This window comes from Gadus morhua, chromosome 4, assembly GCF_902167405.1.
Source record: "Gadus morhua chromosome 4, gadMor3.0, whole genome shotgun sequence".
Classification (NCBI taxonomy): Eukaryota; Metazoa; Chordata; class Actinopteri; order Gadiformes; family Gadidae; genus Gadus; species Gadus morhua.
In genome coordinates this window covers 10046672-10060450 of record NC_044051.1, presented here as the reverse complement: position 1 = coordinate 10060450, position 13779 = coordinate 10046672, and the positions used below count along the sequence as shown (strand labels likewise).

Below are 13779 nucleotides of genomic sequence, written 5' to 3'. Positions count from 1 at the left end.
AAGTCCCTCCCCTTTCGCTGTCCCTATAAACTATATGTATGGTAGTCAATGGCGAGAGACCATTTGTAATAATAAAGCGCTGTCATAACGTATACATTCCCTCTTCTAGGTCATCTCGCTGATCTGCATCGCGGTGTGGATGATCAACATCGGGCACTTCAACGACCCGGTCCACGGGGGCTCCTGGATCCGAGGCGCCGTCTACTACTTCAAGATCGCAGTGGCTCTGGCCGTTGCGGCCATCCCAGAGGGTAAGCCACCACATCTGAATAATAGGTCTGAAGTCTCGTTCTGTGTTGTTAATATTATGGTTTGCAACGGATGGCGTTGCAATGCGCTCCAAGATGGCATTTCTGATGCGTTCAAACCCAGAGCCTTCTCCAGCGTTTTGAGGTGTTATACTTTTGTGTTGTTTTCGTCGTCCCTTTTAGAATATGTTGCTACACCGACGATGTCTTTGCCAAGGTGTCCGTTAGTTTGGACCTGAGTAAATGTTCAGTAAGTTCCAGCTAGCAGTCTTCCCTAGGTTGGGCGAATTCAAAGGTTAGAAAACGGAGGGTTTGACTTTCTCTTATATTCTATGAAATCATAGCATTTTTTGAGTAAAATATATTATATTTAAATAATTTATTTTTTTCAACCTTTAATACATCGCTCTGCAAAAGTCCTCCAGCCCCTTGAAACTAATGGATGAAGAAACCCTTTACTAATTAAGAACACTCGGTGATCGTCCGACCAATGAGAATTTGTTGGAACAAGGGCATATCTCCCACTCTACCAGAACGAGTCAGCCCTGCTTGTCTCACAGCCCTGGTTTCTCTGACGGTCTCCGTCCAGGTCTGCCTGCCGTCATCACCACCTGCCTGGCCCTGGGCACCCGCCGCATGGCCAAGAAGAACGCCATCGTCAGGTCCCTGCCCTCCGTGGAGACCCTGGGCTGCACCTCGGTCATCTGCTCCGACAAGACGGGCACCCTCACCACCAACCAGATGTCTGTCTGCAGGGTAAGAGATGGACGGGTCTAGAGGAGAGCGGAGGGAAAGCAGGCAGAAAGTGACCGTGTTGACCATTGTGAGATCTGAAATTTCTCGTGTGTTCCAATCCAAAACGCTTGTCCTGTTTTTTATTTTTCGTCCATTTCGCAGTGGACAGCTTTAAGAGTTACTTTTAACAACCTTGTTATTTTCAAATAATGATGGCCCTTTTCTGTTGAGCGGTGGCAGAGGTCTTGACATGCCCTTCTGTGGTGCGATTCTCACATCGTCTAATTCCCAGTTGGTAGTCTACTCCGTACCAAGAGGTAAATGGCCCGACTCACAGCATTTGTGTTTCCCTTTATCGTCCATTTGACGGCATTTCCCCAGACCCTTACTCAGTCAGACCAATCTCATAAATTGGCATGAATAGATGATCTGCAATGAAAGATAAATTAGCTTGGGGGGGATTTTCCAAAACATAATTTAAACGTCTTCCAAAAAATGGTGGTAATGGCATTTTCCTCTAATGCAGATTCCAAACACTTCATGTAATTGATTAGTCTCTCAAATGCTGTGCATCAGAAGGAGCAACTGTTGGCTGCGCCGCTGCAGCTGGAGAACAATCAGTTAAGAGTCTTAACTTTTCGCTGAGCGATAAAGCAACCCTGACATCCTTTCGCTGACACCAGGGCTTTATCCCCAGGCACCATTGACGTTTAACGGCTAATAAAGGATAGTGAAAGCTGTTAGTTTGTATGCCAGCCTAATTTAAATTAGATTGGAAAACCACATGGCACTAAGGTCTCAGGTTGTTTGATTGGATTGGATGTGTGGTGTAATGTTGCCTTGATTCAATTAATTATCCTGCGCAGATGTAACGTATATATGGCCTGGAGGTTGATGTTTAAATGGAAGCATCACCCCCCCCTCCCCGCCTTCATTTTCTATGAGATGATGAAAAAATCTTTTTAGGCTGGGAGTTCAAGGGTGTTGGTGCGAGAGGTGTTATCCCCATGGCAACTCTGTGGTAAAAAAATATTAAAGCTAGTACGCATGGCATGAACATGACAATGACCGATCGTGTTTGTGAAGTGTGCCACAAGCTGTGGCACCATTATAATTCTCAGAGAAGGGTCTTGGATGCAGCCAAGAGCATAAACTGCTCCCCAGACGCAGAGCTCAGCACAGCCCTGGCAGAAGCATACCCTCTCAGTATTAGTGAAGCTTGGAGCAGAGTATAACGTTCAAAAACTGTTGATGGAGGCTGGCATAAAGGCAGGGCAGTAATCGATCTCCAAATACGACTGAGGTCTTGCGTTGTTAAACTGTTCAGGCAATCATAGTGACGCTCTTGCTTTCTTCGCTCTTGCTGAAACCATTTGAAGCATAAGACGTATTTTAATCTGAGAAGCCTTCCGTTCAGTTTTATGTTCGTCCTCAACATCGTTATGCAGTCTATTTCGGCTAAAACCTTTTTAATTTATGCGTAAAGTGCTACACTTTCCAAAGGCCCTGCCGTTCTTTTATTTGGTCAACCCTGGCACTCAGTGTTTGAAGTCCCCCCAAAGCACTGAGTGATCCTATCAATATTTTTCTGGGGAGATAGGCTTTCAACGGAATCAAGGCAAGATTGGTCTTCTGAGGCTATCTTTCATAGTTAAATCGATAGATAATCTGTTAATAATACATAACATAATTTACTTTGTTAATTTCCCCCCTCTAAAATCTGGATTGTATCGATCAAAAAACATATTGGCTACAGATCTATAATAATAGTCAAATGTCCCCATGGTATAATTCTTTATCGCAAGAAATTATATTCTAGCTATTCCCTATTGGCCGGAAAGGTTCAAAATGAATTAGGGTCCATAAATGGAAATTGACCAAATGCTGTTTCCCCGATAACAAAGGCTACAAATGAAGCCATTAATAACCTCAGACTGGGAGCAATCCTGTTCCTCTTTCATTTAAACATTGATGAGGGATAAAAGACCTCGTTCACTGTATATTACCCGTTGCGCATCTCTTGCCTTTTTTCCGTTTGGGCCCATGTCGAAAAAAAAAACTGATACGGGTCCAGGAAATGTGGCGATTATACTAAGCTTCAAAGTGGTTATTTCAGTATTTCTGAATACATTCCCTCCACCTCATCTCTGAAACACTGCTGATCAGTATGCAGCAGTCAGTCACTTGCAGCAATACCAGCAGTGGTTGCATAACTGACCTTGAGGTTTGAGATTTATTATTTCTCTTGGTGCGTGCGTGCGTCCCTCCCTCTCCTTACACTCAGTATGCCCTATTAGGATGTAGTCTTTTAGAAACGAGTTACACCTGAAGGCACAGCGAGCCTTCCTTGGTAACAATGTGTCTCAGTGCTGCGAGTGGCTCAGATCAGAGTAGATTCACATGTTCCACTCTGCTGGTTCAACATGCACTCATTTTTTAAAATGCTGCATAATCTTTAACAATTCCAACCACACCCCCTGTCTCATCGGTACGATGGGGTCTCAGGGTAGTGAGTGTGTGTCAGGGATTTTAAAGGGCAGGTTTGAAGTCCAGCAGCTTGTATTTTAGATGAGTACCGCGTCTTATCCCCTCCTGTTCTACCACTCTCTATTCATTGCAGCCCACTGCTGTGTGTGTGTGTGTGTGTGTGTGTGTGTGTGTGTGTGTGGGGGCAGTAGGGTTATCCCTTACAGCCCACTGTGTATGTGTGCGTGTTCCCTTTTTATACTGGTCTTATGCCCACGCTGTAGTATCTATCTCTTTTTCCATTCCTTCCATGTTAATAATGCGCTGCATATGCTGTCCTGTCATTGCAATCATGGTTGACCACTGCTTATTACACACATGCAAGCTATTGTTATAGCATAGCACACTGTAACATGTTCATATATAGTGCTTTAAAAGCTCAAATATTTATTTTGGATTCACAATCACAACCTGCTCACAGAGCAATCGTGAAGGTACAGATGAATGTACATCCAATAAGCAATCCCTCACTAGCCTATAAGACTGCCCTGTCTCGGTCGTTGGCCTTATTTTGGATACGTGCTCTGTGTGTTTTTGTTCCAGATGACATTTATTGGGCCCGCCCACCCGGGTGCTCAGTGTCTGTTGAGTTTCAGCCTCGGCGCTCTGTATTGTTATTCTGTTGACGTCCTGCCTGCGCCGCACAATGCTCTGCTGCTACCTTGTGGCTGTAGACTGCATCAACCTGCCGTGTCTCAACCTTTCCATCTGAATGCTGGGGACACAACCTACCTGGGCCCAATCAGCCTCCTCATAGTGTGGGATTACCTAACTAAATGTCCTGACGCAACAAAACGCTCTCTCTCAATCTCACTAGATGTTCATCATGGACAAAGTAGAGGGGGATGGTTGCTCTCTCAAAGAGTTCACTGTGACCGGCTCCACATACGCCCCCGAAGGACAAGTGTAAGTATCCAACTACAATCTATACTTCTTGGTGTACATCCCACAATGTGTTTTTACTGTAAGAAGTGGACCGGCTTTCTAACATGTGCTGGCTGTCTAGGTTCCATGATGGTAAACAAGTCCAGTGTTCCCAGTACGACGCTCTGGTGGAGCTGGCTTCTATCTGCGCACTGTGCAACGACTCATCGCTGGACTTCAACGAGGTCAGTTCCTCATCGCTGAATATTAATAAAGGATTAAAACCCTTTTTATTACATTTTTGCTTGGCCAATTGCATAAAATTATGTTTTGGTGTTCGAGCCAAGGGGGACATGATGTGATATTGTATGTTGTGTTTGTCTCCAGGCCAAGGGAGTGTTTGAGAAGGTGGGAGAGGCCACGGAGACAGCCCTCACCTGCTTGGTGGAGAAGATGAACGTGTTTGACACGGAGCTCAAGGGCCTGACAAAGATTGAGAGAGCCAATGCCTGTAACTCAGTAAGTAGAGCCAACACCTGTAACTCTATATAGAACCAACACCCGTAAATCTATATAGAACCAACACCTGTAACTCTATAGAGGACCAACACCTGTACCTCTTTATACATTGCCAACACGGGTAACTCTGTAAATAGAGCAATCACCTGTAACTCTGTGTATAGAACCAATACCTGTAACTGTGTATAGAACCAACACCTGTAACTCTGTGTATAGAACCAACACCTGTAACTCTGTGTATAGAACCAACACCTGTAACTCTGTGTATAGAACCAACACCTGTAACTCTGTGTATAGAACCAACACCTGTAACTCTGTGTATAGAACCAACACCTGTAACTCTGTGTATAGAACCAACACCTGTAACTCTGTGTATAGAACCAACACCTGTAGCTCTGCTTAAGCTTGCTTTAAATTCTACTTATTAAACTAAATAAGATGGTCGATTCCAAAGAGTTCTTTGGTAGCTCTATAAAAGCCCATTTCTAACTGCTCTTGTAATGACTCTTCAGGTGTTCAAGCAGCTGATGAAGAAAGAGTTCACCCTAGAGTTCTCCAGAGACAGGAAGTCCATGTCTGTGTACTGCACCCCGAACAAAGCCAGGGCCTCCATCGGCAAGATGTTTATCAAGGTAAGATACGAGCAGTCAATCATGAATCATTAGTCACCATATCCATTATCTAGAAATGTGTCGCTCCATCTTCACATTTTGGTTTATATCGATTCAAGTTTAATTATGATTTGTGTGAGAATGTATCGCCTAAATCAACAATACTGCACTGCTCTGTTTGGTATTAGTGCTGTACAAATCGGCTTGGTACGACTGTTTATCTGAACATTCCTCAAAAGAGTCGGAAAGAAGTCTTTAGCGGTTATATCGATTAAAAATGATCTGTTCATCATTAAAGTCCATTGATGTCGGTCTCTCTCTGAAGTTGTTAAAATATTAAAGGCGCAAATCTGACTCTCTTCCCCTTTTGTGTTTCTGATCCGACCCCTTCCTGCTGTCCATCTCTAGGGAGCTCCAGAGGGCGTGATCGACCGGTGCACCCACATCCGCGTTGGCAGCAGCAAGGTTCCCCTGACCGCCGCCATCAAGGAGAAGGTGCTGTCTGTGATCCGGGAGTACGGCACCGGGCGGGACACGCTGCGCTGCCTGGCGCTGGCCACCCGCGACAACCCGGGCAGGAAGGAGGCCATGGCGCTGGAGGACTGCAACCGCTTCGTCGACTACGAGGTGGGAGAACGCGCTTGTTTATGTCAACCGCTTCTGACTTCCTTGGGTTTTTTGGGGGTCTGTAATTGCAAACTCTGATTAGGGCGGATTGTGTCATTCCCGTTAACAGACGAATGCATTGGTGAAGGCCAGTGATCATAAGCTTGGATTAAGGGTGGACCAGCATTTGACTTGGCCTGATCTATAATCTCAAATTCTGAAAAGCGTTTCCATCTGTGTCCTCCCTTCGCTATTGCTTTGCAAAAAAAAAAAATCATAGTCCCAACCTTTCCACAGCGAACCGATTTTACCCAAAGTACAATCGATCATCTGTTCCAACGTTGGAGCAAACAGAGTATTCCCTACGCTATGCTACATTTTTTGATTGGAGTGCGTTAGTGGCAGCTGCTACCTAGGTCCATCTAGCTGAGACGCGGTGGGACACTGTAGCACAGCAAGCTTTCACACACAAACAAATCTATTGAAATAGAAGTTTACATTTTTACTCCCAAGCGTGTGGTACACTAGTCCATTCATTCTCTTGGAAAAAATCTCACCCACCAACTTGGAGCAGGCCCATAAAGTGTTACTGGGCCCACCCCTCATGCCTATACATGCTCTCTCTTCCCCCAGACCGACCTGACGTTTGTGGGCTGTGTGGGCATGCTGGACCCCCCTAGAGCAGAGGTGGCTGCTTCCATTAAACTGTGTAGCCTGGCGGGCATCAGAGTCATCATGATCACCGGAGACAACAAGGGTGCGTACAGTCCCGCCGTCCGACCCGTCCCAAACCCCTCGCGGCCGCCCCCTCTCGTTCAGTTTTTTCCTAACCATACCTCGGCCTCCACAGGGACCGCCGTGGCCATCTGCAGACGCGTGGGCATCTTCAGCGAGGACGACGACGTCTCCAGCATGGCCTACACCGGCCGCGAGTTCGACGACCTCACGCCCGCGCAGCAGCGCGAGGCGGTGGTGAAGGCTCGCTGCTTCGCCCGGGTGGAGCCCTCCCACAAGTCCAAGATCATCGAGATCCTGCAGTCCTACGATGAGATCACCGCCATGGTAGGCACTGAGACGCGTTGGTGGAAGTACACGGTGGATGTTGTGCGGATACTGTGAACTTTTGAAAAGATCGCTTTCGATTTTATGGATCAGCTGTTCCTATGCTTTTTTGGCCCGTGACCCCATTTCTAGTTCTGAAAATCTTTGTGATCCCAAATTTAACCTTTTTTGTGCATGTGCTTCAACTCAAATAGTCTTTACCCAATCAACATCTACCGGTAATATCAATGTCCTTGTGATGTGATCTCCTCACTCTACTACACTCTAGGTGATTAGTACAGGTTTGCTCGCGGCTTATGCAGTCAGTTCTTATATAGAGGACGTCTATGAGATTTTTTTTTTTTTTTTTTTTTAATGTATAAAAAAATCTATAGCCTCTGCCAGCCATCTCCTGCTATCCTATATGAATATCAGGGGAGCCCAAATGCGGTCCCGACACTATTGTTGGGAACCACTTTTAGATACGAGGGAGACCCATTTTTATCATCCATCTATCATACTCATTCTTAAACTGATGATCTTAATATACACTGTAGAACCCTAGTGTACATTAAAGCTCTGCTCACTCAAATGCTCTTCTCTCTCCAGACGGGCGACGGCGTGAACGACGCGCCTGCGCTCAAGAAGGCGGAGATCGGCATCGCCATGGGCTCCGGCACGGCCGTGGCCAAGTCGGCCTCGGAGATGGTGCTGGCCGACGACAACTTCTCCACCATCGTGGCGGCCGTGGAGGAGGGGCGCGCCATCTACAACAACATGAAGCAGTTCATCAGATACCTCATCTCCTCCAACGTGGGCGAGGTGGTCTGGTCAGTACTCTCTCACCCGCTTCCGCTGCTCCACCTTGATTTGATTCCACCTGAACACCGGGGCATAGAATAGTCTGTTGGTCATGGTGTCCGACCCCCAGCCCAAACGTCCTGGGTCCAATCCCCATTGTCCCAAGCATAACTGTAGGCTTCCTTGATCAAGATGAACTGAAATCAACCGGCTCCGTTACGTCATTGAAGTCACTTTGGATCCAAGCAACCAGGATTTTACCAGCGTAGTAAATTGCTGGTAAACATTTACAGTTAAGTTGGAAGACGGCTGTGTTCTGATATTTTGGGGTAGTCTGGTTTTTACACAGCGTGTGTGTAACGGTGCGTGTGCCATGCCTTCACAGCATCTTCCTGACCGCGGCCCTTGGCTTCCCCGAGGCTCTCATCCCGGTCCAGCTGCTCTGGGTCAACCTGGTGACCGACGGCCTGCCCGCCACCGCCCTGGGCTTCAACCCCCCGGACCTGGACATCATGAGCAAGCCCCCGCGCAATGCCCGCGAGCCCCTCATCTCCGGGTGGCTGTTCTTCAGATACCTCGCCATCGGATGTGAGTGGGGAGTTGGTGTTCATTGTCAAAGGGGTTACGGTCGCACCGTTTGTGTGCTCTCAAACCTAAGGGTATAGTGAGAAGTATTTGCTGCAATGCCATTAAAATCCAACTAGTAGCCACCTCAGTTGGATCAATAAATAGTGCAGTGCTTTTGTTGCTTTCGTTGTTCTGTTTGCCTTTGTTGACCAGTGATGTCCGCAGTGGGATGTATCTGATTCATTAATAGTTTGGTACTGATGGGATTTAAAGTGAGAGTGAGATTATTTTCATTTTTATGTTTGAAAAAAGTTCAAATATGATATATCAACTGATAATTATGTAAAAGCACAAAGGGCAAACCTAAGGGATTTGTTGGTGGGAATCTTGGTGGGCAAAATAAAACTTTAATCGTGACTATTAACGATTTTACGGGTCAATTAAATGGAGTGATGCTGCGTGTTCACCTGAGCACAGCTCGGGGTGGCCTCCTGCTCATCAGACCCTGTTCTAAAGGTCTCACCGTGCGATGCACCTGTGGTATGATATCTAACCTACTCTGCGTCTGCCCCTCCAGGTTACGTCGGCGCTGGCACAGTCGGAGCCGCTGCCTGGTGGTTCGTCGCTGCCGAGGACGGGCCCCGGATTACCTTCTACCAGTTGGTACGTACCGGCCATGACCAGCCCTCGCACTCGCACTCAGAAAGCTGTCTTACCGTCCACCACTATGCCTATACTCTTGGGCATACATTTTTACATGCATACGTTTTTTTTGGCGTTCATGTATATTTAAAATATTCTTTGTGAATCGCACCATCTGGAAGATATAATTTTTCCTTGCTGTACTATGTGCAATGACGATAAAATATTAATATTATTTTCTATTGCATACTCTTGCGTGTACTCTGCGACTCTGAACCCCCGCCTCCCCACAGAGCCACTTCCTGCAGTGCGGCGCCGACAACCCCGAGTTCGAGGGCGTGAGCTGTGAGGTGTTTGAGTCTCCGTATCCCATGACGATGGCCCTGTCGGTGTTGGTCACCATCGAGATGTGCAACGCTCTCAACAGGTCAGCAAAAAAAAGACCCGACAAAGCACCGAACTCCTTGACCAGTGCTGTGCCTGCCATTCAATCGTTTTTAAAAGGCCTTTTAAGAGAGAACCACTCGTACCTTGTTATTTGAGCGGCGGTCGTTGTTGTTCTGCTTCCAGCGTGTCTGAGAACCAGTCCCTGATGCGCATGCCTCCCTGGGAGAACGTGTGGCTGCTGGGAGCCATCTGCCTCTCCATGTCCCTGCACTTCCTCATCCTCCACGTGGAACCACTACCGGTATGTCCAGCTTCCATCCGGCGGACTCGATGTGGACGTTGGGGTACTCTTCCTCAAAGAAATGGGGCCTAGCTTTAAACTCTGCAAACCTAACTTTACGACTTTGACGTCATACTGACAGTTTTGTGACACAAGACTCTTGACTAAGCAAGCTTTATACCGCAAGCAACATTTCGTTATGGCAATGCTAAGCAAATGAGTCGTGAGCAACATCCCTCGTACGGGACCGTATTGACTTGCGAAACACCAGCGCTTAAAAATGGGAATAACTGGGAACGCGGTAGTATGTTCACGACCCCCCGTACACGTTTGACGTGTGAAAACGCCTTTTCGCCCCTTCGCAGATGATCTTCCAGATCACGCCCCTCAACCTGACCCAGTGGCTGATGGTGCTGAAGATCTCCCTGCCCGTCATCCTGTTGGACGAGCTGCTCAAGTTCTCGGCCAGGAACTACCTGGAGGCCGGTAAAGAGCAGGAGAAGCCCAAGGGCTGTCGCTTTGCTGCATGCATGGAGGGCATCTCCTGGCCCTTCGTGGCCCTCTCCATCCCACTGGTGCTATGGATCTACAGCTCTGACACTAACATGGCCGACATGTTCTGGTCTTGACTGACTCGAGCACCCCAGCACTGAGTTTTCTTCCGACACACCTGCCCCCCCCCCCCCCCCCCCCCCCCCTCCCTTCCTCACCACCACCGCTCCACCCCACCCCTACCCCAGTCTCTGCCTACCTATGTGTGCATAGCTAGTATGTGTGTGTGTTTTGTGTAGGAGTAGAGTGTGTTTGTGTAGAGCTAGAGCGTATGCTTGTGAATGTTTGCTGAGTGTTCACGAAAAGGACCAAGTTTAACACACACAAAAACGACGTAACCTATAATCTAAAATCGTGGCAATGAGAAGTTATTTGTTAATTATTTTTATTTTATTTGGATAGATGAGGCTCTATAGTGGGTTCACCAATGAACATCACTCCCATAGCTGTGGACGTATACGCTGGTTCAAACGAGAAAACAACAATGTATCAGGTTTTGTGTTTGTTATTGTCAATATTGCCTTTTTTTAAATGTGTATTTTAAATGATTTGGGAATATTTTTCATCTCATTTCACTACAGTATCAATTGCAAACTCCCGTGTTATGTTAAGTCACCCTTTTCATACAAAACTAGATATTCCTCAGCAGTACATCGACCTGTACAGAGATTTCACACTATTTTATGCAACGGTTTTTGTTCTGTTTTTGTATTGCTTTGGTTTCTACCAAGCGTGGCTTATTAAGAGCGCCTTGATTTATTTTCTAATGTTAACCATTGTGTCTTCAGTATAACTTTAGAAGTCTTTCAGAGCCAACGGACAAAGATCGTGCGGCGAGAAGGATGGGAAAGGTTTGGGGAGTGAGTGGTTGAATGCGGGAAAACAAATGGAGACATTAGTTATCCTCTAAAAAAAACTAAACTAAACAAAGGAAAGCTGCATGTTCTGTGACCAAGCATGAACTGTATGTGGTTTCTTCATTTATTATTTTAAATTGACATGCCCCCCCCACCCCTCCCTTGATAATGTAAAAGCTACTTCCGTGGATGTTAAGTGTTTTAAGAACTATGATTTGAAAAGCCAGTTTTTCTGCAATAGGCAGAGCACAGCTACCTCAGTACGACAAATTTTGCTCCTTTATAGATGCCTAATACGTGGCATTCCAGTCGATATTTAACAGTTTGTTCAAATGACAGTATACGATATGAGGTGTGCTCCTATTGGCTTGTGCAGAAAACAAAATCATCCTAGCCTCAAGCCTTTTAAAAAGTAAAAAAAAAAGTTTGTTTTGATTGTTATTTTTCAACTACCATTAACTTTATTTGTGTTAAGAGACTGGCCTGGATATGGTTTAATAATACTAATTTTGCCATTTCTTGACGGCAAGGGGTTTGATTCAAAGGAGACTGTGTTCAAAACTGCAAAAAAAAGAAATATATAAAGTACTCTAAATATAAAACTTGGATTGCAAGTGAGATCCCAAATGTATTTTCCTCCATCTTCTATGAAAAATACACTCATGAACCCTTTGAATCAAAGTGTTTTCTGTCTTCATTTATTAATTCTATAGGGGTCTAAGATTATTAGTGTTTTTGTATGTCCATACAATACTTGAAACGGATCATGCACAGACTGATGAATGATTCACCTTTACTTGACACAAACAGGACTGGCAGGGGCTATTTGTAATTCAAAATAAACACAGATCTAGTGTATTTTCACCCTTTCCAGGGGTTTAATTTATAGAGATCTGTACTGTCCTAACCCTTTTAGTATCATGTACATTTGCGTTGCCTCGTTCCATCCACTCACAACCTCCGAGTGCAAAACGTATACTTCTGTACATAAGTCAAAGACCCTCGGGAACAGCATGGTTTGGTGGATGCCTGGGTTTCTTTGCATTGTGTGTTTGGTTTACTACTCACAACTGTGATTTCTTCTTCAATGCCTTCCACTAGTGGGCCCCTGTCACTTCAGTGAGTATATTCCCTTTACAAGCAAACACCGTATACATATGACATTACACGATGTACCAAACACCTCACATTACACTTATGACGCCTAACGTTACACCAGCTAGATGAAGTCCTCCACTTTTTTGACCCATACTATAAACCACTGAATGATGCTGTATGGTACATGGTACTTTTAGGTAAAATGGAATTGCGGCTTAAAGGCCCCAATTTTGCCGAAGGGTCCCCTTTACCGACACAGCAACACGGTGCAAGCAGCCACCTGATAACTAGTCGGTCAGAAGCCTATTTAGCTTAGTCCCATCTCCATCACGCTTCACTCTATTCACTTTTTTTAACTTTTTTTTTTTTTTTTACACCTGCTTAAAATCACAATGAGTATCCAGACTGATGTTTGTTTTTTTGGTTTAACCAAGTTGTATCAATGGAAGTTGATCTAGTTTGACTAATTGTGTGTCATTCCATAGGTTCGTTCTCATAAAGAAGTCCATTCCATGCACCGAAGATGCAAACGTCCAATATGGTAAACGGCATACATGTCAACACTTTGTCATAATCAGCAGATGAAGGAACATGTGGTATGATTGTTTTTCACCGTTGGCTTTCAGAATGAAGTGCTGCAACGTGTTTCCCTGCGTTACCTGTTCCCACATATTTACCCCACGCATGTTTTCCATTTATCCGGTAAAATGCTGTTTTGATGACGAGAGTATCGCGTACAGCCTACGGGGCAGTACGCAAGAACCCTGACGTTCATCCTTGCATGAAGGACTAAAACCTTTCCAAATTCTCGACTTAAAGGACACTGTTTTTTTTTTGTGTGGTTAGTTTTATATTCTTGTAGGCCTACTATACACTGTTGTGCACGCGCTTTTAGCTGTAAGTATGCTTGCGATTTATATTTATAGATTATCTTGTACAATGCAATAAAAAGGTACGTGATTGGTTTTACAGAGGAAGATACATCGTTATAGGTAACCACTGTTTTTTTTATAACAATGCGTTGGGGACTTTGCACAAAATATTTATCATGGAGAAATGAACGACTTGACTTGGTTGAACAAAGAATGACTGATGGATGGTGATCACTGATCGACTTAACCTTTAGCATTTGAGATCATTGGCACTCCTTCATCGGTGTCTTGCAATACAATACTGTGGGTCGATTGTTGAGTGTACTCTTGTCTGCATAGTTTTCCACCATACAACTCAAAGTGCAGTAAAACCTATTGGAGAGAAGGGTACCTCCTCACGACCTTGTCAAAGAACAATAACAACCGTATATGTAAAACGATCATTATCTGCGCCTAACAATGATTGTCCATGCATTACTGCAATTGTTCCAGGTAAATAAAAACCTTTATGTCTCACTGCCGTGTTCCGTTTGTCCTTTCACCTATAAGTCATGTAAGATTAATAATATGGGC

General features: G+C 45.3%; 1 protein-coding gene across 5 annotated transcripts in view; it reads left to right on the top strand.

Moving 5' to 3' along the window:
• The window catches only part of atp2a2b (ATPase sarcoplasmic/endoplasmic reticulum Ca2+ transporting 2b), a 28149-nt gene extending 14427 nt beyond the window's left edge, over nucleotides 1–13722 (top strand). The window contains exons 9-25 of one of the 5 annotated variants that reach the window (XM_030353659.1): nucleotides 110–251; nucleotides 838–1004; nucleotides 4327–4415; nucleotides 4516–4618; nucleotides 4761–4892; nucleotides 5405–5524; nucleotides 5912–6130; nucleotides 6743–6866; nucleotides 6960–7171; nucleotides 7760–7980; nucleotides 8337–8539; nucleotides 9096–9181; nucleotides 9454–9587; nucleotides 9731–9848; nucleotides 10193–10313; nucleotides 12820–12875; nucleotides 12961–13722. In XM_030353659.1, the coding sequence (XP_030209519.1) occupies nucleotides 110–251; nucleotides 838–1004; nucleotides 4327–4415; nucleotides 4516–4618; nucleotides 4761–4892; nucleotides 5405–5524; nucleotides 5912–6130; nucleotides 6743–6866; nucleotides 6960–7171; nucleotides 7760–7980; nucleotides 8337–8539; nucleotides 9096–9181; nucleotides 9454–9587; nucleotides 9731–9848; nucleotides 10193–10313; nucleotides 12820–12833 (2205 nt within the window). In that variant the 3' untranslated portion in view covers nucleotides 12834–12875; nucleotides 12961–13722. Of the gene's footprint in view, nucleotides 1–109; nucleotides 252–837; nucleotides 1005–4326; nucleotides 4416–4515; nucleotides 4619–4760; nucleotides 4893–5404; nucleotides 5525–5911; nucleotides 6131–6742; nucleotides 6867–6959; nucleotides 7172–7759; nucleotides 7981–8336; nucleotides 8540–9095; nucleotides 9182–9453; nucleotides 9588–9730; nucleotides 9849–10192 lie in introns of all 5 variants that reach the window. The other 4 variants (XR_003976423.1, XR_003976424.1, XM_030353658.1 and 1 more) reach the window with 4 other exon arrangements.
• Nucleotides 13723–13779: the final 57 nt, after the last annotated feature.